The sequence below is a fragment of the Dipteris shenzhenensis genome, chromosome 18 (genome assembly GCF_047967505.1).
Source record: "Dipteris shenzhenensis isolate YYH24624 ecotype China chromosome 18, Dip_SZ_1.0, whole genome shotgun sequence".
Classification (NCBI taxonomy): Eukaryota; Viridiplantae; Streptophyta; class Polypodiopsida; order Gleicheniales; family Dipteridaceae; genus Dipteris; species Dipteris shenzhenensis.
Window position 1 is genome coordinate 46,413,297 of NC_141613.1, and position 24,995 is coordinate 46,438,291.

At 41.2% G+C, this 24,995-nt stretch overlaps 1 protein-coding gene across 2 annotated transcripts in view; it reads left to right on the forward strand.

Moving 5' to 3' along the window:
- Window positions 1–19,235, forward strand: part of LOC147891306 (uncharacterized) — a 75,664-nt gene extending 56,429 nt beyond the window's left edge. The window contains exons 6-8 of one of the 2 annotated variants that reach the window (XM_087389469.1): window positions 5,284–5,478; window positions 17,326–17,379; window positions 17,507–19,235. In XM_087389469.1, the coding sequence (XP_087245595.1) occupies window positions 5,284–5,478; window positions 17,326–17,379; window positions 17,507–18,082 (825 nt within the window). In that variant the 3' untranslated portion in view covers window positions 18,083–19,235. The remainder of the gene's footprint in view (window positions 1–5,283; window positions 5,479–17,325; window positions 17,380–17,506) is intronic. The other variant, XM_087389471.1, reaches the window with a different exon arrangement.
- Window positions 19,236–24,995: the final 5,760 nt, after the last annotated feature.

Below are 24,995 nucleotides of genomic sequence, written 5' to 3' on the forward strand. Positions count from 1 at the left end.
AAATTTATTGGGCAAAGACTTGGCCTTAAGCATGCATCTGGCCATCTCCATTGTGGACCTTCTTTTCCTTTCAGAAACAGGATTCTGCTGAGGAGTGTAAGGAGTAGTGCATGAGTGAATAATGCCCCGTGAAGACAGAAATGCATCAAACTCCTTTGACATATACTCTTCCCTCCTATCTGTGTTGAGGGTGACAAGCTTGCATCCTGATTCATTCCCAACCATATTCAGCCATCTCTGAAAGCATAAGAAAACATCAGATTTGGCCTTTAAAGGATATACCCAGCAATATCTTGTGAAATCATCAATGGCATTTGTCCTCATTGGGCCATAGACATCACTGTGTACTAGCTGCAATTTCCTTTGTGAGAAATCAATGCATCTTACCCAAAAGACAACCCTCACACACATGTTTGGAAACTGTGTGAGTCTGAGGTACATCATTTGCCATCTGCTGTGAATGTAGATTTGCAAGAGCTCTATAATTGAGATGGCCCATTCTCTCATGCCAAAGATGACTTTCAGCAAGCTGTGAATTTGAAATAGCCAATGCTTCAATAGAAAGTGCAGCTGAATGATGATCAAGGTGATAAAGCCCTTTTTGCAAAGTGCCAGTGAGAACTATGGCATTGTCATCACGAAGATCATAAACTAGACATCTGTAGCCATCAAAAATCACTCTGAAACTTGAAGTAGCAATTGCTGAAATTGAAATCAAGTTGACTTCAATGCTAGGCACAAAAAGAACATTTGTCAGAGTGACAGGATGGCTTGAAATGGATGTGAGCTGAACATCTCCAACTCCTTTTACAGCATATGAAGCATTATTAGCACATGTAACAGTTCTCCTTCGAGGTGCATCAGCTAAGGAATGAAACAACTGTCTGCAAGATGTGACATGCTTGGAAGCACCACTATCAAAGTACCAGGACTAAGCATCGTTAGCAGTAAAGAATGCATCAGCTTTGGATGGATCAAATGAGCAATGGACAGCCCATGCCCAATCATCCTGAAGAGCATGTGCATGTGAAGCATCTTCAGGCTCATGGGATTCAATAGCATGAGAGGCATTAACTGTCAATCCTGCTTTCTTTTTCTCTGAAGCAATGCGCTTCCTGCATTTTTGAAATGTCATGTCCAGGCTTGCGACAATAGTTGCATCTTTTCTTCTTTGCCTTATCTGCTGTATTTTTAGATGCATGGGAGGAATTGCAGCTGCTATGCGCAGATTTTGGCTTGCCCATAGGCTTGGAAGCCTTGCCTCTTCATGCATGGTTGTTAAGACACTCGTGTCTTATCATAAGACCCTTAAGACACTTAAGACACGTGTCTTACCGTGTCTTACCTTAAGACACCTTTAGACACTTGTTTTTTTTTTTTTTTTTTTGGTGGGTGGGGACGTAACAACAACATTGAGTTTGACTTAGCCATGCTATCATCAATGGTGACTTTGGATCTAGCAGTGGCAGTGACCTCGTAGATTCAGATTAGGATGAATCTTCATAGATTTGAGTCTTGAGAGTCAAAAGTTTCCTTTCAATTATATGTATCGAGATGCAGATTTCATTCATATCACATGTGACAAGATTCAATTGTCCATTTAAACCTTTAAGTACTTAAAACTTGCGAGCCCTTGAGTCGCGAGTCTTAACTATAAGTTTTAAGTCTTGAGTGACGAGTCTTGACTCTTAACTACATTGTACAAGTGTCTTCTTGCATTGTTTAAGTGTAGCTTATTGTACTTCTTGAATCTAGCAGCGAGCTATGCTAGTAAGTTGTACATTTGTATACTTATACATATATTAATTAAATATTTATTATTATAATCACAATGGCGTGTCTTACGTGTCTTATCTTTAAGACACTTTAGACACTCGTGTCTGAAGCGTGTCTAACGTGTCGTGTCTTAACGTGTCTTACAACCATGTCTTCATGTTTGCTGTGAAGCAAATGCATGATTAGGAATAATGGCTTGTCTATTAGCTCTACTTTGCTCTTCCTGCAAAATCAAAGTAACTAGCTGATCAAAAGAATAGTGGTTTGGATTACCCATGGCCACTAATCGAAGGGTTGTAGCAAACCCTTGATATGTATCTGGCAGTCCATTCAATGTGGTACTGACAAGCTGTGAATTTTGCACCACCTCATCAATGTTGGCAAGTTGTTCCATGAGGTCCTTGACCTTTGTCAAGTATGCATCCATTGAGTCACCTCATTCATGTCGACTTCCTGTAATTGCCTTCTCAAATATGCAACACGTGCTTCATTGCGAATCTGATAAAGAGAAGCCAATTTATCCCAAGCATCCTTTGCTGTCCTGCAAGATCGGATGTGTGGAATAATGATTCTCTTGCATGATAAAGCAATACATGAATGTGCATTTGCATCTCTTGCATCGCATCTTGACTGTTCCTGTGTTGGAAGAGTAGCAGCAGGAGTGCTAGAAGAAGAGGCATCAGGAGGAGTACTCCCTGCAGAGGGACCAGCAGTAGAGGCAACCACAGTAGCATTGGCTGGCCTTAGATCAATCCCGGAAACAATATTCCACAAATGCTTTGCAACAAGGATATGTTTCATGAGATAAGACCACATCGGATAGTTGGTGCCATCCAACTTATCATCTTCACGAAGAACACCAAATAAATCTTGATTGTTCCCAGCCATAGCAAATGTGATACCCTGAAAGAGACCTGAAAAAACAAAAAGCCTCAAGGCTATCACTGCAAAAAGCTGGCTGTCCAAAAAATGACAGCAAATATCTGCAAATTTCCAACCCAGATCAAAGGGCAAATGCAGATCTGACCCAAATGTGACTGTGACAGGCAATGTTCACTGCAAAAACTGCAAATCTGGCAAAAGCCCCAAATTTAATGAGGGCAAATAAGCCAAAAAGAGGGCAAATTCAGAAAAGCCCCAAATTTTACTGAAATTTTGCAAATGTGACTCAATGTCTAGCAAGTGTGACTCAATATTCTGCAATCTGTTCCAATGTACTGCAAATAACAAGAGATTGCATACCAAATCCCAAAGCCCAATGTTCTTGCAGGAATTTGCAACCAAAGAAGCGGAAATGAACTGAAAGCCCCAAAAAATACCAATGTCCAGAATGTAACCTTGTACATGCAACCACCTGTACGGGGATCACTTGAAAGAAGTACTAGCTGTACGGACAGCTCAAGTACAGTGTACAGTTACTGTACTAATCAAGTACGGATCAAGTAGAGATCAAGTACACCGTACAGTGTACGGTTGAAATACGGACCTGGTACAAAAATTGTACGGAACAGTACGTTCCCACATGTAGGTACGGAAGATGTACGTAGTGTGGCACGACGATCTGTACAGACAGTACGGCGATGTAGGTGCAAAAGATACGTAGATTGTGCAGGTACGGTGACAGTTGTATGGCGACGCAAATACGTACAGTTATACGGTGGCGCAAGTCCGGTGACTCTGGTACGGCGCATGTACGTAACAAGTACTGGTGTACGGAGTCTAATGTACGGTGTCACAGATACACAACTGTACTGTTGTACGACAGCTCAGATTCGGAAGTTGTACAGCACAAGTACAATGAAGGTACGGATTCGTACGACATAGGTGCAGATCTATACGACACAGGAAACCAGTACGGATAGGTACAACAGGGAGTCTTGGGGCAGAAAGACGAGTCAAACCTCACTCTGATACCACTGTAGGATCGATAGGCAAAGAGAGAGTGCAAGTTGCAAAGAGTCGATAGAGTCTGTCACCAAAATCTAGGATAATGAAAAAATAGGAGTACAAGGTACTTGTATCTAGACCTAGGACCAAGTGTCCTAGGTGTCACATAGGACTAAGTGTCCTATGTGGCCTAAAAGGCACTAACACTACAAGTGGCTACATTTATGCCTACAAGGCACATACCATGGCCTATAGGGCATCACTAGAACCACCAGAAGATGGCCTACAAAAAAGTCACTAAACTACCCCTTTTGTATAATTATGCTAAGTACAACCTAGTTTGCATACATAATTAGTGAATAGAGGTTTCCTGTCTCTATTGAGATCTTTCACATGGGAAGGCAATTAGCGTGACTGTGTGTTTTAAGGGTGGTGGGGTGGCGGGAGCTGATAGATAGATGGATAGATGCTATTGTTCACTAGACTCCAAATGTGGTCTATGGGACACAAAATCTATAAAAGTTAGGATCATGACTGCTGAGTATCAATTTTCAAAAAAGGAGACCTCATAAGCCTCTTCGTCCAACTGTCCTCCAGCTTGATGCCGATGAGATACTCAGTCTTTGCTGCGTGGGGGGCTGAGATACTGGGACAAAGTCGTCCCTTGGATTCTAGCATTTGAGCAAAGGATGTGCCTGTCGATCATGAGGAAGGATAAGATGTGGCAAATGGGTGTACCCATCCAATAAGTGCTTGAATCGTTCCCTATCATGAGAAAGGGAAGGAGACAGAAGAAGTGTATGTTATTTTGTCTCCAATGCATTGCTTGTCACATGTGCATAAGCGATACTCAAAAAGCTCTTGCCTCCATCCGCTTGTTTCCAATCTGTTCAACCATGTGAACAAGTAAGACAGTTCTACGGGATTTCCCAAGCATGGACATTGGAGGCTAGGTTGAGTGCATTTGTCTCTCTAGGCGAATAAAGCTCTCTAATGATTTCCATCCATATAACAGCATGCACAGTCAGTAGGGCTCTAATATCACATATTTTAGAGTAGGCCAATATCCACCAATCCTGCATATATAGCTTCAAGACGTGCCCCTTGTTGAGGTGCGTGGATAGTGTACATTTACCACCTATTTCTTTCCTGTGATGGCTGATGGCTTCCAAACTGGGTCAAGCTGGGCCCTCTTGTACTCAGCTCAGACCTGTAGCATTTTGAAGAATCCTGCCCATCTCAGAGGACAGTACCAGCCATCTAGCCAATCATGTGCACGACCGGATCATGTGCTTTTTCAAGCCGAACTTTCCATTGTGGTTCCAAGTTTCTTAAGACTTGGAGCACATGATATTTGAACCGTTATAATAATGGGTCTCCATAACCTTCTTGATCACTTCAAGAGTGCAAATAGTCCAATCAGATATCTCATTTCATGCAGCTTTAACATTCTTGTTATAGCTGGTCATTTAATATATCAAATGAGTTTTCAATATTATTTGGTTGTATCATGTGAAATGCTTTCTTTTAGTATTAAGACTTTCTATTGATATGCCTTGGGGTGTCATGTGACTGACATGGCAAAAATCTTCTAATTAGAGTGATGTTTCTTCTTGTTAGGTGCCAATCACATTGTCACTAAGAGTAGCATCTTTAAAGGGAACATTGCGCACTCAAATAAAGGTACCACCAACAGATCACATCTGGTTTGGATTCACTTCCATGCCTACCATTGACCTACAGCTGGAGCCCTCTATTGGAGATCATAGGATCACAACAGGCCCTATAGTGGCATTTATTACCAATCGAATCAAGGTTTGTCTCTAAAAGCTTTTCAAGCCATTCATTTGTTATTTGAGTTGTATTGATTCAGGTGTGGAGTCTCCATCTTCTTTTGTCTTTTGTTTTTCTTTTTGTGGATTTTGTTGGCCTTCTTGTATCTTGACTTCTCATGATAATCCTGTTTGCACTCTAGGGAAATTTGTGAACAAAATATCATGTGAACTAGTTCTGATTTTGCAGATTAGATGCCTTTTGAATATTGATATGTCTCCCTGAGGAATTCCTACATTCCATAGCTATCCATTGAGTTAATTTCCTGCTTTGTAGAACTACATTTTTGTCCCCGGGTTTGGCCATAGTCTCTGTAGCATTTTCTGTGTCACTATCTCCCTGATTTCTTGTGCATCTTCTAGTAAACCAGCAGCTGTTATAGCCCACGATTCCATCCACTTCATCCCCTCTCTATGCCAACTCATGATTTGCATAGATTCCATCGCCTTGTGTGGTATCCTACTGGCATCCATTTTCTCGACTTTGTTGAGGTAAGCCATGAATTGGCATAATGTTTTCCTTTTTAGAGGTATTCTACATGTTTCAGCCAGTAGAATGGGGTAGGGTAAATCTTTGCCTTGACTCCTAACTCCGTATCAGGAAACATTTATGTGAAGTTTTTATTCTTTCCCAGTATATCCTAGAGAGCGCAAGTGCAAAAGCTAGGCATCCGTAAGGATTGCTGTCTGCACAAGCATGGTGTATGGAAACTTTCTCATTTCCCAATGTGCCTTCTTGCATTAATTTGGAAGCTATATAAAGCTTTCAAACCTCCCAGAATCCTCCTTTCCTTGCATGCATTCCATTTGTAGTTGTCTTTGAATCCAGTCCTCGATATTTATATGTGTTGACTATTTCGAGTGGCTTCCCTTCGAAGGTAACATCCACTTTCCTCTTACGTCCATTACTTTTGTTTTATCTATATTGACTTGCATTCCCAAGTGTTTGCAGAATTCTCTCAATGCATCCAAATGTGCTTGTGGGTTCTCCTTGTTCTTTGCGAAGAATACCACATCATCTGTGTAGATAAGCCTTAGCAAAGCGGACCCTCCGAATACCTTTCTTGCTGTGCATTCTCATTCATTCTTCCAAACCTTTGAGCAAGACCCATCTACTAGCGGTTGTGCTAACTTTGCTAGAACCTTCTCATAGAGTCGGTATCTGGCTTCTTTGAGTTCTTGGGGGACTTTAAGCTTTTCTAGTCTTTCTTATAGCTTCTTGCATGATATTGTGTCGAATGCTTTCTTAAAATCTATGAAGTAGCAGTATACAACCTCTTTGTTACTTTTGACTCCTCTAGTTGCAGCCCTTATGGCAACAATGTGGGGGTTAAAGGCCATTGTATCTTAACCCTAGTTATGTACAATACTCAAACACACATATATATGGATGACATAGAAGATTAGGGTGTTCTGCACCCACCAAAACTTGTGCGTGTGTGTGTGTCTGTCTCTCTCTCTCTCTTTCTCTCTCTCCTTCTTCCATTCCGCTTCCGTTGTTAAGATCTCTACTGGTATCAGAGCGTGGGTGTTCTAGCTGAGCTCGAGTGTGTGCCTGGAGCCCAAAGTCTGCTGCTGCAGCAGTGTGGGAGGAAGGAGAAGCTCCGTTGGGTGACTTTACCTACATCCTGGTGTACAGAGACCTTGCAAAAACCTTTGGAAAGTTCACTGAGTGGTTTTGGAGGAAAAAAAGATGTTTTTACAATGATCCCCCTGTTTCTTTCGATGACTGAGAGTTCGGAATGATTTGTAGAGGCAATCATTGTTTGCTTTTGGTATCCATTGCACTTTGGGAGTTCGAAAACACCTTTATTCTTAACTTTGGCATCATTTTGTTGGATTTTTGACTCACTATCTCTACTTCAACGTTTTTCTACCAGTGTGTTGAAACTCGAGTTTGAAGTAACCATTCGCAGATCTGTCAATTCCAGTGGACTCAGGATGTCTTAAAACTTATGTGTTGCTCATCATTTGTACTCTGGTGGTGTTTACAAACAGATCTGTTTGCAAGAACATTTTTTGGTCCGTGTGTTGGACTCGGTGATTGGGATCACGATTTTTAAAATCATCTATTCCATTGCGTTTCAGAGGCCCAAAAACCCCTACTTGTTATCTCTTGCGTGATTCCGTAGAGATTTGGAGAAGTTCCCTCTCTCTGAGGTGCCGCATCGTCTGTTTCTCTGTCGAAAATCCATTCAAAGGTTCAAATTTTTGAGTTTTGGATTACAAGTCAATTGTAAGGGTTGACTCCTCATTTCCCATTCATCGGTTGGGATTTTTGAGTTTCAGCAAAAGAGAGATATTTGCATATTATCTTGCTGAGTCCGATTATGCAGTGATGCCCATGTTTTGAGGCCTCCCAGGTTCTATTTTCACTAGCAGTCATTGTCGTGGGGTCGTGATTTCTTGGATATGCCTTATGCAGATCACTCTAGTTGCAGTTTGAGCCGTGTGCACTCAGTCGTGGTTTGCATAGGGTTGCAGTGGATGCTTTACAGGCCATTTGGATGCATTGCGATCCTTGTTAGATGCATTGATAGGCCCATATTTCTTTGTGGGATGCTTTATTGATGGACATTTAGCACACAGATGCTATTTTATGCTGAGGGACAGCTTCGACACATTACAGTTGATGCACTCATAGTGCTATGCTCTCTTGGATGAGACATTATTGACGCTTATGTCCATGGACGGTATTTATGGTTAAGGCATTTGGCTCTTATTGGCATTGGGTTTGCCATTGTTTTGTCATTGCAGGTTGACATTTTCTTTTGGGTCAGATTTGCTCATATGGATCATAGTTGCAATGTTTGAAAATAAAAAATGCGATTTTTTCACAGTGGTTTTTGAAGCAAATGACCCTAAGGTCAAATTTTGGTGCTATTTTTTATCAAAATAGTCAAAGGATCCGTCGCCATCACGCTTTGTTGAAAAACGCCTTCCCAAGCTTACTTCTAAGTGTATGAACATATTAGAATGCTGAAATATTTTTCTATATGTTTCTCAATGTTCTAAGTGCCATTAGTGTATGAAATCATGCATTTTAGGTCCCAGGAATGTGTACTTATATAGTAGGCATATAATTTTTGGTAAAATAGGCGTCTGGGGAAAATTTTGAATCGAAACACATTGGAAAATTTTACAAATGTCTAGCAACTATGATATGGATGCATAGTATATGCACATGAGTCAGATGCATTTTGATTCTTTGAACCTTGAGTTTTGGTGACACTTCCTTCATTACGGACATACATATTTGGGTGCACTTGGTATTTGGTGTGATTTCTCTCTTACAGGTACTAGCATTTGGGATTTTGTTTCATTTGCATCATGGCATCCTCTTCCATGTTTGAAAAGGAGTTTTTCAACATTAAAAAGTTTGATGGGACAAACTTTTTTTAATGGAAAGAACAAATAAGGGTTGTGCTTATTCAAAAAAAGCAGATTACTCTTGGCAAGGATTGGAGTTAAGCCTGTAGATATGTCTGAGGATGATTGGAATGAGTTTGATGCATTAGTAAAGTATACTGTTAGACTTCATCTTGCATAGTCAGTTTATTTCACAATAGTAATTGAGCTGACTACGAAAGATTTGTGGAAGAAATTATGTGCCACTTATGAGAAGAAAACTGTCTCTAATAAAGTTTACCTCATGAAAAGGTTGTTTGAGCTGCAAATGAAGAGAAGGGTCTCCATTGCTTCTCACTTGAATGAATTCAATATTATTTTCAGCCAGCTTCAGGCTCAGAAGATAAACTTTGATGGGTGGACTAAGGCAATATTTCTCTTGCGTTTATTGCCATCCTCATGGGATACCTTCCGTACAGCTGTCAGTAACTTTGCACCTGGTGGAGTTACTTTGATGATGTTGTGGGTAGCTTGTTGGCCAAGGAGATTAAACAAAAGTCTATGGATGGCAACAAGCATGATGCAGCCTTAAATGTGCAAAGGGGTAGATCAACCTCATGGTGAGATGAACCCCACCTCCTTTGATCTATGCAGCAAGGTGGCCATTCGTATATGTGACAACATGATGGACAAGGTGGATTCAGACAAGGCCTCAGCTTCCTCCGAAATAGCTTCATCGGTTAGGTCCTCGAGTGTAGAGTCAAGCAAGGAGGAGGATAACGAGACTAAAAGCTTGGATGTGAGTGAGCTGGCCTTTAGCCTGTTGAATCAGCTAGGCCAGCAATGGAGGACAGGAACCTCCAAGGAGGCACCAAGAAACCCCTAATCCAGTTCACGAAACATTGAGTGTTACCATTGTGGTAAGAAGGGCTACATGAAAAAGGATTGCTACAAGCTGAAAAGAGAGCAGAATGCAAATTGGGTTGCAAATAAGAAGGAAGAGAGTCCAAGGGAGAACAAAGAAAAAATGAAGATCGAGGAGATCAATGTAATTAGTGATAATAGTGACAATGACATTGTCTTCATGTCTAGTCTACCTGCAGACTTGGCTACCACTTCAGATGATGCATATTCTTAGGATTGGATTTTTTATTATGGTGCTTCATTTCATGTTACTCCCCATAGGGAATGGTTCTTCAAAGACAGGTTGTGTACATCTTGGAAATAACTATGCATGTGACATAGTGGGAGGAGGTGACATAAAGTCTTCTTTTGCAAATGGGTTAGCATTTGTTTTTTTAAATGTGAGACATGTGCCCAAGTTGACCAAGAGCCTCATTTCAGCCGGTCAGCTAGATGATGTTGGTTTTCAGAGTTGGAAATTCGTAAGGACTCTATGGTTTTGGCAAGAAGTGTCAAGTCTGGGACATTGTATCCCTTACATGTATTGGGGGTGTCTGATCATGTTGTTGCAATAACCGAGCAGCCAAGTACTTCTTTGTGGCATTGTAGGTTGGGACACATGAGCCATAATGAAATGAAACTCTTATGCCGTTTGGGTTATGTACCGCATTTGAGTTTTTCTGACTTTGAATTTTGTGAGCATTCTCTATGGGAAGCATGCTAGATCAGTCCATAAATGAAGGGGTAAGAAAGAGCTTGAAAGGCTTGATTTGGTGCATTCAGACGTAGGTGGTTCCATGTCTGCACGGTCATTAGGCGGGGTTGAATGCTATGTGACATTCATTGATGATGCAACTAGGAAAGTATGGGCTTATGTTATAGCTCGAAAGACCGATGTGTTTAAGGTATTTCAGAAATGGTTGGCTTTGGTTGAAAATTAGTTAGGTAAAACGCTTAAATGCTTACGGACTGACAATAGTGAAGAGTATCTCTCATATGCTTTCAGCGTTTCTGTGATACATGTGGGATCAAGAGGGAGCTCGCATCCCCTCGTACTCCAGAGCTAAATCCAATTGCTTGCAGAACAGATGAACCGCACCATTCAGGAAAGGTTATAATGTATGCTTTTCAATGTACATTTTTCTGGTGGTTTTTGGATTGAGACAATGAAGACTGCAGTGCATGTGATCAATAGATTACCTAGTAAGAGTTTGGATTGTGGTATTTCTGAAGAGGCATGGAGTGGCAAGAAGTCCTTTTACTCTCATTTGCGTATATTTGGGTGTGAGGCATATGCACATGTGTCAAAAGAGCTTCGGAAGAAGCTAGATCCTAAGTCCAAGGAAATGCATCTTTTTTTATTATGGTAAAAGTGGAGAGATGGGCTATCGTCTCTGGGTGAAGCAAAGAAGATCATACGAAGCCATGATGTGGTCTTTAATGAGAAGAAGATGCAGAAGACACCCATGAGGAATGTGGATATGAGGAGAATCTTTTTCCAGGATGTGAATCCACCCGCATATGTTGATAGACACAAAGCTATCCATGCACCGAATGTGCAGGAAATGGTGCCACCGGACACTCCCATAGGTACACAATCAAGGGCAGATGATGCATCATCTATGGGTAGAAATGATGAGCCAAATGTGGCTGATATGCAGGTGGGACAGTAAGCTGAAATGCCCTTGAGAAGATCATCTAGCCTCTCTAAACCGCCTGAGAGATTTGTTCCAAGGGCAAACTATGTGATGCTTACTAATTGTCGGGAGCCTTCTTGCTATAGAGAGGCTATGATGCACGAGGTTCAATGCAAGTGGAGTATGCTATGCAATCAGAGATGAATTCACTCATGAAGAATAAGTCTTCGGACTTGGTTTCTTTGCCACATGGAAAGAAAGCATTGCCATGTGAATAGGTCTACAAGATGAAGGTAACAGGTGATGATGTGCCTAAGGATAAGGTTCGTTTGGTTGCTAAAAGATTCAAGCAAGAGAAGGGTGTGGACTTTGATGAGATCTTCTTTACGGTTGTGAAGATGACCACACTTAGATATGTACTTGGACTTGTGACAGCAGAGGATATGGAGCTTATGCAGATGGATGTCAAGACAGCTTTCTTGCATGGGGATTTGTATGAGAAAATTTACATGGTACAGCCAGAAGGCTTGAAGAAAAGGGCAAAGAGAATTTGGTTTGCAAGCTGAAAAGAGTCTATGGCCTTAAGTAAGCGCCTAGAGAATGGTATCAGAAGTTTGATGCTTTTATTCGATCCCAGGGTTTCATAAGAAGCGAGATTGATCACTTCCTCTACACTAAAAGAGCTAAGGATAATAGCTTGATACTCTGGGCACCTTATGTGGATGATATGCTATTGGCTAGCAAGACTACTTATGAGCTCGATGCATTGAAGGCCAAGTTGCATGAGGCCTTTTACATGAAGGATTTGCGAGGTGTAGGTCATATTCTTGGTATGCGCATCATGCGTGACCGGAGTACGAATCTCCCTTGGCTTTCACAAAAGGAGTATGTTACAAAAGTATTAGAGCGTTTCAATATGGAGGGGGAAAAGGGAAAAAGTACTCCATTGCCTCCATATGTGAAACTAAGTCAGGCAAATAAAATCAGATGAGGAGAGGGCCATGATGGCCAAGGTTTCTTATGCATCAACGGATGGGAGTCTTATGTATGCTATGATAGCTACTAGACCGGACATTGCATTTTCGATGGGAGTTGTTAGCTGGTATATGGCTAATCCAGGAAAGAGGCATTGAGAGGTAGTTAAGTGCATCATGAGATCGTACCTTAACCCCAATTATGTACAATACTCAGACACATATATATATATGGATGACATAGAAGATTAGGGTGTTCTGCTCCCACCAAAACTTGTGTGGATCTCTCTCTCTCTCTCTCACCTTCTTCCATTCCGCTTCCATTGTTGAGATCTCTCAAACAAATGATAAACTGTCGAGTGCTTTGGAAAAGACCATGCTTGGGATTGTGCCCTAACTCCTTGTTCCTCCACCCAGTTGGTGATTTTTTGCTCAAGGATAGTGACATATAACTTTGCCAATAGAGCCCCCCAGTTGGTGAAAACTCCTATTAATTAATTAGTTGGTGTGGGGAGGGAGGAGTGGTATATGATGTAAAATATTTCGGGATAAAAGGGGGAGGGGGAGGGGCAATAGTTAGTCTCACGTGGGGGCAGGGGGAGAGCTTGAATTAAAAAAAGGGAGGTGTGGGAGGGGCATAAAGAGGAAGGGATGTGTGATATTGGGAAGAGAGGGGACCACTTATGAAGGGCATTAAATAGGAAAGGACATATATAATAGTGTTATAAGGAAAGGGTCAATATTGCTTCATGCTTAGTGGTAGGACTCACGTGTGGGAGAAGGAAGGTTTTGAGATCGATTTTTTTCTTGAACCTTTGGGGAAACCCCCTTTGGACATTAAAATAAATTATGCTAGCGAGAAACATAACTTAAAGCATACAAAAATTAAGCCATAGACATAGATAAACATAGCTTAATGAAAGCATAAATAAATTAAGCCATAGATAAACATAGCTCAATTAAGCCTCCATGCACCAAAACTAATTAATTAAATGGGGTGGGCTGCTTACCATGATTGTCCGATAATTTTTACAATCCTACTATGTGTCAATCTGATGGGAACTCTTCCCCTAGAGCCATATCATCAGCTTGGTAAGCATCATCTTTGTCTTCTTGCCTCCCCATGTCAGCATTTCCACTACTAGCCCTTGTGTCTCTGGAGCTTTCCCATAAGCTAACTTTTTCAGGCCTTTTCCCATGTCTTCCTCTGATATGATTCCACTTGTTGCCTTCATTGTATAGCTATGGCTGATCTTCTCTTCCTCATCTCTTTCGCAAAGGCTTTTGACAAACCGGATCATATCTTCCCATTGTGCCTTCCTCTCTCTGGGTTTCTTGTTGTGCAATTTTTGAAAACACTTTCTGGGATTTTGTTTCATCTCGTCAAAGCTCTCAAGCTGCTTGATCTTGAGAAATATTCTTTTGTTGTTCCTTACCATCTGTCTATATGTTCAAGCTTTGTCTTCCTTCTCTGCTGTATTTGCTGTTTTCCAAGCTTAACCTGCATCCTTACAATCCTGGTCATACCAATGATTACATCTGCATTTCTCTCCTTGCTTTTGGTGAAGCATTTTTGGGCTGTTGACAGCAGCATGTCTATTACGTATTTGCTCATTTCCTGGCATGTAGAAGGCATTTTCCCTTGTGCCATTGCTGCCTCTATCTATCTTTCATAAATATGAGCTTTTTTGTTAACCCAGGATGTGTAATAATTTTCTACTTTTTCACAGCATTACTTGTCCCTGTTATGCCTATGGATATTGCCCTATGGTCAGACTCAAGAGACTCCTCCTCAATCTTGATATATTCAATCATGTGCATTGCATGTGAGTTTGTGATCATGTAATTCACTACACTTGATCCTTGAGTTGCCTTGCACGTGTTCCTCCCATGTTTTGAAAATTCATTGTACCATTACATAATCCACTACTCGCTTGCATGTGTATCCTCCCGTGTTTTGAAAATTCATTGTACCTTTACATATTTGCAGCCCAAAGCATCCACACAATGTGAGGAGTTGCCTTCCTATTTACTTGATGTCCTTTTTCATCCTCGTCTTTCTTCATTATAGTCTTCCACTTCATCCATCCATCTGGAATTTCTCCCCTTTGTTGTTATAACACCTTGCATTGATCTTGTTCGTGCATTGAAATTCCCTGTTTAGAGAGAGAGAGAGAGAGAGAGAGAGAGAGAGAGAGAGTTTGTTTATTAACAGGATCTTTGAAAGACTGAAGAGTCTATCAAACGGAAGAAAAACAGATACAATAAAATCAAAGGGGTGGGCCCACTCAAAACGGGCCAAGGCTAGTGTTTGAAACAAGAAAATAGATACATTGCCCTGTCTCGCTACGACAAAGAGAACTCAAAATGTAAAGAGCGATGGTGGGAAGCTGGTGGTTGACCACTATATCAGCTGTCCATGCGGGTGATTGGACGTGTGTTTGTTGTCGGTGGGTCTTACTCCACTAGTTGACTGAGGAGAGATAAGATGATCTTGTTTGATAGTGGCTCTGGATTTGATGAAGGTTGGCGTCTGTCGAGGAAGAAAATCAGTGATGGACCGCTGCTGTTGATGAGCACGTCCAGACTGTCTGAGTCTCTCCCTTTTCTTATGTAGCCTCCGAGAGGAAGCTCGTCATCTGGCAAGTCCTATTGTCACTCTTTTGGTTTGTCGCCCCATGATATTCATGGTCCTTATGTGAGTGTCCATCCAAGGTTTGGTCTCCCGACTCGTACACTTCGATTCTCTGCTACGTCTAGTCCCCTGCTACCCCTAGCTCGGGTCGTCGAAGAAAAAGTCAGTAATCCTCCACTGATTGGGCTTTGACAGTCCCTCCTGTGTCCTCCGGTGCGCTCTTATAAGCTGACTTATATGTTTCTAGGCCTCAAGGAGGAAAACAGCCACATGTGCTAATCAGGGCGTGCCAAAAACTCTTTGAGTGGACCAAACGCGCGCTGAAAAGACAGTGATGTCGTCCACGGGTCTCATAGTACACAGGGCATTGGAGTGCAAAGTGATCCTCTATCTCGGTCTACTGCATATCACATAAAGTGCAGACCCATTTCTCATGTTGGATGTCCTCATCGTCTTGTCTCAACCTGTAGCCTGTGTGAAGATACTTGGAACTGTCCAATAAAGATCCTCAATGCATGTGGGAGATGAATCTGGGTGTAGCCCAGTAAGACCCTTCTTTAAGACCGAAAGCTCATTAGATAGTAACCAGGTCTTGTATGTGTGGAGCTGCAATAAATCCTCTCTGATGACCTGGTTCACCTACTGATAGTTGAGCGGAATGATGGAGCCTCAAGGCTATACTAAATTGGTGGTCCCAAGTGAGTAAACCATCTGTGTGTGTGCTATACCAGCTCTTTTGGTCCCCCTTTGCCTTCAATGTCATAGATGAAGTCAGGACTACCCATGGAAACATGTGACTTCCGGATATCGTAGTACTAGAGTCTGACCCTATGGAGATAAATGACCACCTGAAAGACTGCATCAAGGTGTATAGCGATAGTCCCAGCCTCTGCTAGTACGGTTTGATGTGGACCGATGGGGGCTTGCCGTACATACCAGCTGCGCAAACATGTGACTTCCGGATATCGTAGTACTAGAGTCTGACCCTATGGAGATAAATGACCACCTGAAAGACTGCATCAAGGTGTATAGCGGTAGTCCCAGCCTCTGCTAGTACGGTTTGATGTGGACTGATGGGGGCTTGCCGTACATACCAGCTGCGCAAACAAGCGAATCAAATAGAAGAGACTTGGTACTAGGATCTTGGAAATGTGACTGAGAGCACTAACGCTCGAATTTGGCTAATATGGCATACGCTCTGCTCACATGAGCTTGCATGCCTAGTTGCATCTTGAAGATCGGGCCCATGAAGAGAACTCCCAGATACGTAACAATACTAGTGCTCCATCAAGGTAAAAACTACTCTCGATGTGCAGTTGTCTAGGATGTGTTTAAGATCATCGCTTTGGTTTTATACAAGTTGGCCTTAAATCGTGCGTCTCACAAAAAGACTAGAGTGCATCCAAATGCCAGTGATGAGGAAAGTAGAACCAGCTAAGGTTGAACCTACTCCTCTCAATGATGAGAAGGACTTGGAGCTTGTTGATGGATAGGCCTATCAAGGCTGGTGACAACATTGTGACCCCAACTGTGATCATGGTCTCTTCTAACCACCTAATTGAAGTCCTGACTCTGCTTGATACCTGCTTATATCGTGTCCGGACTGCCCAAATGATGTCCTGATTGTATCCCAGATCTAGTAGTCATTGGAATAGTTGGCCTCATGGTATTTTGTCAAAGGCTTTGAGAAATCCACAAAGCATTAATTCACTCTTTACTTTTGTGCACGGACCTTCTCAATGAACAGTTCTCAGCGTGAAAATGTGATCTAGTGCAGCATGATCTTCTCGAAAGCTTGCTTGCCCCATAGCTCTGAATCCCACTCCGCAAACCAACCGACCTGAATGTCAAGTGCTGGTGCATAAATCTTGGGTATAACATGTCTGATCATGATGGTCCTACAGTTTTCTAGGCTCGCCTTATGGATTGGGATAATGGTGTTCATGGTGTAGGCGTAAAGAAAATCGTGCGAACCACTTGATTGAATAGATTTGCCAGGATTGAGGCTAGGGTCTTAATTCCATGTCCAATAGCTCAGTATATAGCCCCTCATGATCTTTGGCTCAGCCATTGTGTAGCTCGAGAGTTGCATGTTTGATGTCACCGGTGGTAGTGAATTGTTAACATGAGGTGGGATGAGATAGCTATGGGGCGTCTGATGTAGGCTGGAAAGAGAGAGAGAGAGAGAGAGAGAGAGAGAGAGAAGGGGTCTGATGTAGGCTCAAGAGAGAGAGAAGGGGGACGGAGGGAAGGAATTTGTTTTCATTCTCTTGCAAATTACTCTTACAAGAACTTTGAGGATGCCACCGACCTTTTTGTGTTTGCTTGAACAGTGTATGTTCATATTTGAAACACTATGCTGTGAGAACAGGGAGCCAATTTACTTAGTAAGGCTTAGAAACTTTGACTAATTAAGCTGAATGATTGTAGAAAGAGGATGAATTTGGACGTATTTAGAATGTGTGTAACTTTTCTTTGTTTCCCTAAGTTAATTGATAATGCCAAAATTTTCAGATGCTTGTACAAGATATGCTGGTCTTACCAAACTGTGAAGGTGTTTGGGTTCCTTGGATGATCTCTGAAAAAGATGATTGGATTCCACGGTCAGCTATGCCAGTGCCGTGGAGCCCTCATGATACTCATGATTCCCTGCCACATGAGGAAGCTCAAACATCAAGAGATGGTGGCAAGCCTAGTATAGCAAACGATATGTATTCTATGGAAGATGCAGGGGAAAGAGATGTATTCATCAGCACTGCTCCTTTTACAAGAGGTCCTATCTCAGCAGAAAGGGCTGTATCCTCTGAGTTGGAAAAACCCCTATTAGAGAAATTAGAATCGACACAGGAGGCTGATGTAGAAGGGATTCTCACACCAAATTTGCTGACAAAGCAGCGAGAAATATTTTCCTATGGCAATCTCAGCTCTAGCTTTGGCAGTGATGAACCAGCAGAAGGCAAGAAATCTTCTAAACGTGCTAGGATGTTGAACCTAGGTAAAAAGGTTGGGGAAAAGCTGGATGAAAAGAGGCGAAACATTTTGGAAAGAATGCGGGATGGTTTTGACAAACCTGAGCAAACAGGACAGTGACCATTAAATGCATGGTTTTTTCTGCCACTGGTTGATGGTGCTGAGTGCAAGAAATACTGTCTAGGCTTATGAGCTGTTGGATTGGAAGGCCACATATGTTTCCTGCTTCAAGAGAATCTATCTATTTGGAGATTAGGATTGTGTTCTAATTTTCTAGTGGAAGATGGGAACAGCGGAGCACTGAAGAAGGCTTTGAAAGTAATGGTGAAAAGTCAGAGAACAAATTTTCAGGTTCTAGTTTGCTTGGAGGGTATGTGGTTGAATGCATGACTTGTTGTGAAGAGCTCTCTGAGCGTTGATATGCCATCGAAGGACGTGTAGTCATTACCTATAAATCCACTGGCCATACTTATTTTTGGAATATTGCAGAAAATATTATTTTGCTCATTTAATATTTGAATGGGAAATGTAGTTATCATTTCCTGGGATTATACATGATTATTCGTATCCAGGGTCCTTCATCTTATCCAGATTTAGGGACTGGTGTTCTCTGTAAAATGCAGTCAGGTCCTTGAGAAACGTGCTTAAGACTAGACTCCATCTTGTGTGGGTTCAAGGAGGAGAGGGAGAAAGACAGGTGGATTCGGTTTGCTTGGAGGTTTCAAAGTGTTATGAATATGCTGACAGGTGAGCGTATCGCTTGCCAATGTCAGAGATGTATGAGACACCACAGCAGGACATGGTTTTCAAATTCGGAGAGTCTAGATTACATTATTTGTCAAAAGAATAATTACACAAAATACTTAGCTTCAGCCGCTGACATGAATTCTTTGAAAGTCTACTTTGAAGTGTGCTCTTTTAGTTGGTACAGATCTAGAAGCTGATGTCGAAGGACCCATGGTGCCAAATTTTCGAGATGCACCTTTCAGACGATGATTGAGTATCTGCAGGGTTCTTCGACCCATGGTGCCAAAAGTTTCAGATGCACCTAGAAATGCTCGTTTGGGAAGAGACCAAAATGAAATACTCTAGTCTTCAGCTGATTGCGCGATCTAGGATGGTGGTCTTCTTCTGGTTCATCTTATCGTGGATAATGCGCAAGTTTGTCTGAGAATATACATCAGAATACCTCCGCCATGTGTAGTATACATTTCTACAACTTTTTTTTGTAACCTGTGCTTTCTTTTATCTTCTATCAACTTTGTGTTCATGTTGACACTTTGTCGCTGCAAGCTGTGCCTTGATTGCACTACATAAACCACACTAAGGAATTGAGGTTATTTTAACAAGTTACATGCTTGAATTCTGCGAGATTGAACTTAGAAATTGACATTTCTTTGCAATCCAAGTGCTTCATCTACATGTTTACCTACTTGTATACATCCAGTATAATCAATTGTATTTCCCTTGATCTGTCTAAAAGAGTTATACTTTTGTGTGGTGTGCAATCAGAATTGTTATCCACAAAATCTTGGCTTATGCCTCTATCCATTTCTGTGTGCTCCCAACCTCTCCCTATGATTCTTGTATTGCCGTGCATGCATCTCCGTATACCAAATTTGAATTGCTCCCAGTATCGATAAAATGTTGTTTTTGGAATGCCATGTATTTCATATCAGGCTCTATAATAAAAGTGAATGCTGTTCAATGCATAGACGTAACTGAACTTCCAATTGTCATCTTTCGGCAAGCGACCCTAAGAGTGTCATATACATCATCGGTGCAGGCCTGCAAAATATGGCCCCAATACTTTGTACAAAAATTGGATAGCATTTGACGTTAGCAAATTGGCAGCACTTTTGTTTACAAAAATCAATAATAGATACTTTTGTGATTGCATCCCTTGTAAGTCTAGAGGATGCTAATGATATCCTTGTAAGTCTAGAGGATGCTTGTTTGGGAGAGACTAAAATGAAGTCGTTTAGACTTCACAAGCAGTTGTAGCTTGAATGAAGAGATTTGGACTACTTTTTTATTAGCCTTCTCCCTTAGTGCTAGCCTTCGTCATGGCTGAGTTTGCCCTTCACCTCCGGAGTGCCGATAGAAACTCAGTACGAAGATTTTGTATAAATATCTGCTCAAGTATGTGTGGGTATGTGGATTTGTATGTGTGAGAGCATATTTTTAGAGGATGAGTTTGGGAATGTTCCTGGATTCATCTAGGTATATGCTTATGCCGTATTAGCGGACATGCAAATTTCACCTTGTGAAGTTTTCGTCCAAGTTGCGGCCTGTTGGTATTGGGATAATTCTTTCTATCTTAAATGGTGCGTTGCCCTACCAACTAGATTTAGATTTAGATGCTCGTTTGGGAGAGACTAAAATGAAATCGTTTAGACTTCACAAGCAGTTGTAGCTTTGAATGAAGAGATTTGGACTACTTTTTGATTAGCCTTCTCCTTTAGTGCTAGCCTTCGTCATGGCTGAGTTTGCCCTTCACCTTCAGAGTGCCGACAGAAACTCAGTACGAAGACTTTGTATAAATGGATGCTCAAGTATGTGTGGGTGTGTGGATTTGTATGTGTGAGAGCATACTTTTATACTATGGTCTACACCCACTGTTGGGCGCTGATGACGTCAGTGGGGATGTCATAGTAGCTAGTCCTTGCTATGCCTGATGGAGTTTATGGTTCTCAATCTTATGAGTAACTCTTGTGAGATTGAAACTACACTATGTTGTGTTTTTAGAGGATGAGTTTGGGAATGTTCCTTGATTCATCTAGGTATATAAATAGGTATATGGTCTACACCCACTATTGGGCGCTGATGACGTCAGTGGGGATGTCATAGTAGCTAGTCTCTGCTATGTGTGATGGAGTTTATGGTTGTCAATCTTATGTGCAACTATCGTGAGATTGAAATTGCGCTACGTTGTGTTTTTAGAGGATGAGTTTGGGAATGTTGTTGGATTCATCTAGGTATAGAGATGCTAATGACATGCCATGTTTCTTGGCTTTCCTATTTATCATGGAGTAGCACCTCTTTTTTTGTCATTTGGGTCGTCTTCTATACGCTTTTTCTAAGATCCACTTGGGGAAGTCATGGTGTCATTGATTCTTAATGTAGTTCCATATAAAAGTGTTATTTGTGCAATGGGCCATTTTATTAAGTTGATAGTGTCGATGCTTGATGTGTGACTATGGTACCTTCAATGTCCATACCTATCTTCACCAAGCCAAGCATCTCAAAATTTGCAGGTTCATATGGGTACAAAAGAACACAAGCTATGTACAATGAGATACTCTCATTTTGTTTGATTGTCACGATGGTTGTGGTATCAGTTGGTGGCCATAGGACGTTCGAGACTCTAAAAGTTTCGTGGCGTATTTGCTTTGTGACAAGGTATGCCACCTTCCTTTTGCTATACCTTTGTCTCCACGTATTAATGCTATAGCCCTTATCAATTATCTTCATTATATGACATTACATCTCATCCATGGCAAATTTGCCTTCCACTATAGGGTCATCCACATATAGAATAATACTCACTATTCGTATCGAATTGTGTTGTTTTGGTAGACATCCTCTTTAGTTAAATGTTAAGAATGCCAATTTGACTGCATTTTATGTAGTCTCCATCCATGATGATCAAACAAGCAAGTTTTTTCAATAAAATGAGCAACCAAGAAAGTATAAGTGCTTTTGGTTTCCCTTTGGCAATTGGAGCAAGTGTATCCTCACTAACTCGTTGCCCTACTCTCTCCTACACTTGATCTACTCCGTTCATCCTTCTCTTGCTCTTACATCCTTGCCATCTCACCACAATTCAAGTGCCAAGCTGTTCATATATGTGAATATCTGCATGTTACCACAAAGTGGTGGTTTGAAGGCCAAATTCAAGCTATGTTGATAATAGAATTTTAAGGGACAAAGTTAGTGCCCAAGATCTCCATGAGTGGCGGATAGGGATCAAAGATGGCCTCTACTAACATGTGCACGTTATTGGAAAAGAGGCTATGTTTTTGGTACCATTGAATCCCAAAAGGTCAAACCAAATATAAAAATACTTAAGGGTGAGTGCTTTTGAAGTATTGTTAAACAAATCTGGACACTAGAGGGGAGCACAATAAGAGCATTGAAAAATACTTCTCTTCAAGTGTGAGCTTGTGAAGGAGGTGATGCCAAATAAATTGGGAATCGCTTATGAGGCTTAGCATCAAGTTCAACACCAAAGGGAGCATAAGGTGAGTAAAAACTCTCATCGTTCACATAAATTGGAATGCCAAATAAATTGGGAATCGCTTAAGAGGCTTAGCATCAAGTTCAACGCCAAAGTGAGCACAAGGTGAGTAAAAACTCTTATCGTTCATATGTAGGAAATGGTGCAATATTGGAACTTGATGAATCTTGCATATGATTGCCATCTTCTTGCATTAGATGTATACCTTGCTTAGAAAAGGAGACTCCTGCTATAGAGGGGGCCCCATTGGAAAGGTAGAAGATGCCTATAGAATAAATGTAGTGGTTTAGTACCATTTTCCTACTAGAAAGGTTAGATTTGTATCCTCTCCAATGGCTTAGTTTCTTTTAAACCTTTCAAGGAACGATCCCATCTATCCTTCATGGAGATGTCAAACCCCATTGGCATACCAAGTAGCCTGAAAAGAACTCCTTTAGGGATCTTCTTGCAACCCAATTGATGCAAAAAAGGTTGGTCATCTCCACTAAGAGTGCCATACCATGTTTTAATGTGATTTAGGACAAAATCTAAGGCCTTACAAAAGGATTGATGATTGATTTGACAGAATCTAAGGCCTTACAAAAGGTATTTAGACACTCAAGAACCCCCACTAACATCCTAAATAGTATTCATGGGTGTAAAAGTTGTGTAATTAGAAAGCTATTGGTTTACTAGATGCTTTCTTGTAGATACTTCTGTACCCTTGATATTGCCAACCTCTACTTGTTTGTGCAATACCCTTGTTTTAAAGTGATTGATGACAGAATCTAAGGCCTTACAAAAGGTATTTAGACAATCAAGAACCCCCACTAACATCCTAAATAGTATTCTTGGGTGTTAAAGTTGTGTCATTAGCAAGCTATTGGTTTACTAGATGCTTTCTTGTAGATATTATACCCTTGATATTGCCATCCTCTACTTGTTTGTGCAATACCCATCCATGGGAGTCAATAGCAGCAGCTATGTAAAAAGAAAGGGACAAAGAGGACTCACTTATAGACCTTTTGAGAGTCAAGTGTTTAGTCATCTCCCCATTCCCATGCACCTTTGCAGAAGCATTTGTGAGGAGTTTGACATATGAAACATATACTGAGCCTAGTGCTCTTGCAGAGATTGAACCAAGAAATCCCATTTAGGTCTATCATATGTTTTGTTAAAGTGCACTTAAGGAAGCATGTGTCCTAACTTGTGTCTTGGCATACTGACACCCTTCCCATAGGTTGACAATGGCATCAAGAAAGTGTATGTCTTTTATGAACCCTTTTTGCTCTTAAAGGATCCAGGTGTCCATTCTGTGATGTATCCTCTAAATCAAGGTCCTTAGTGAACTTCTTGTAGCTACAGTTGAGCATTTTGAGAGGTCTCCAATTTTTTAATTCCTCTTGTTGTCCTCTTTGGGGATAAGCTTGATTATTCCTCCATTGACATGACTAGGCAGTTGTTGAGCCAAGACGCTCTCTTGCCATACACAAAGGAGAAAAGGGCCAACGAGCTCCCATAAAACCTTGTAGTTTTTATACAAGCCATTCTCCTAGCCCAAATTCTAGCCCTGTTATTTCTGGTAGTGTTGAGTAACTACTACGTGCTTTCCACTACCAATTATAAAGAATCTGAAATAGATCTCTGTTCAACAAAGTTGAAATTCAGAGAGTCTGAATTTGATCCTGCATGCTCTTCAGCTGGAAAAGGCTCAAGTCAGCACCCTTGAACCAAAAGGGTGCTCTCTTACTAGAACCAAAATGGTTTGTGATCTGATATCATTAAACATGAGTGTGTTTGAGAGGAAATTTTGAAAGATTGGCTAAGCAAGTCTTGAGAAGGTCACATATGTCTAGTCTCTTTTATTTTCCCTAGTTTGTCTATTACTCCATGGTCCATAGGTTGAAGAGTATATTTCAAATTCTCCCAAGCTTGCAATTGTACCCATCTAGTAACTGAACCTTTACCCAGCCACCTATTAGCCCTACTTTCAACCATATTAAAGTCTCCAACCATAAACGCACTACCAACAATCCTTGTAAGAGACTCCCAAGTTTTAATTCTAGTTTCCAATCTCTACTTATACAATGCTAGAAGTGAGAAACAACCTATTGCAGTTCCTCCTCTTCCCTCCTCACGGTTGGTGTAATACCAAATTCTTATCCTATTTATCTTTTTCAACCTAGCCTCCACACTCTAAGTTAATAACCTTGACTTGCTTGGAAAGCCAAAAATATGGGAGAGAGAATTTGTCCTTAGCCAACTAGACACTTCATCCCCTCTTGAGGGGTCACACATTGAGTGTGAGGAAGGAGAAATAGGTTTACTTTCCATTATTTTCAAGCCCCTTTTTAGACATGGGGTTGGGGCTTCTCTCTTGTGAGGCTGCCTCCCCTTGTGCCATTTATCTAAGAATGTCTTCTTTTGTTTTATCTGATAATGTCTTCTCTCTTGTGAGGCTGCCTCCCCTTGCATCCTTTATCTAAGAATGTCTTCTTTTGTTTTACTTAACTGCCAAGGCTTTGCTTTGAACTCTAAAATATTTATCTCCTATCCTTGTATGTGGTAGCACCTCCTCAGAGTCATTTTCCTCAAGGGGGTCAATTACCATGTCATTTCTCTTCATAATCTCATCCTCAAAGTCATTTTGTTGTGCCTAGATCCATTCATCTATTTCTTGATCCACTAGTGCCTCAAAATCAGTTTTTGAGACAAAAGATACATCTTCTTTCTCTTTTACCTTGATTTTGAGGACACTAGGGATGGCTTGCTCCTTTGGAGGGGAGTCAAACTTGAGTTGGCCCTTTGTAGTTT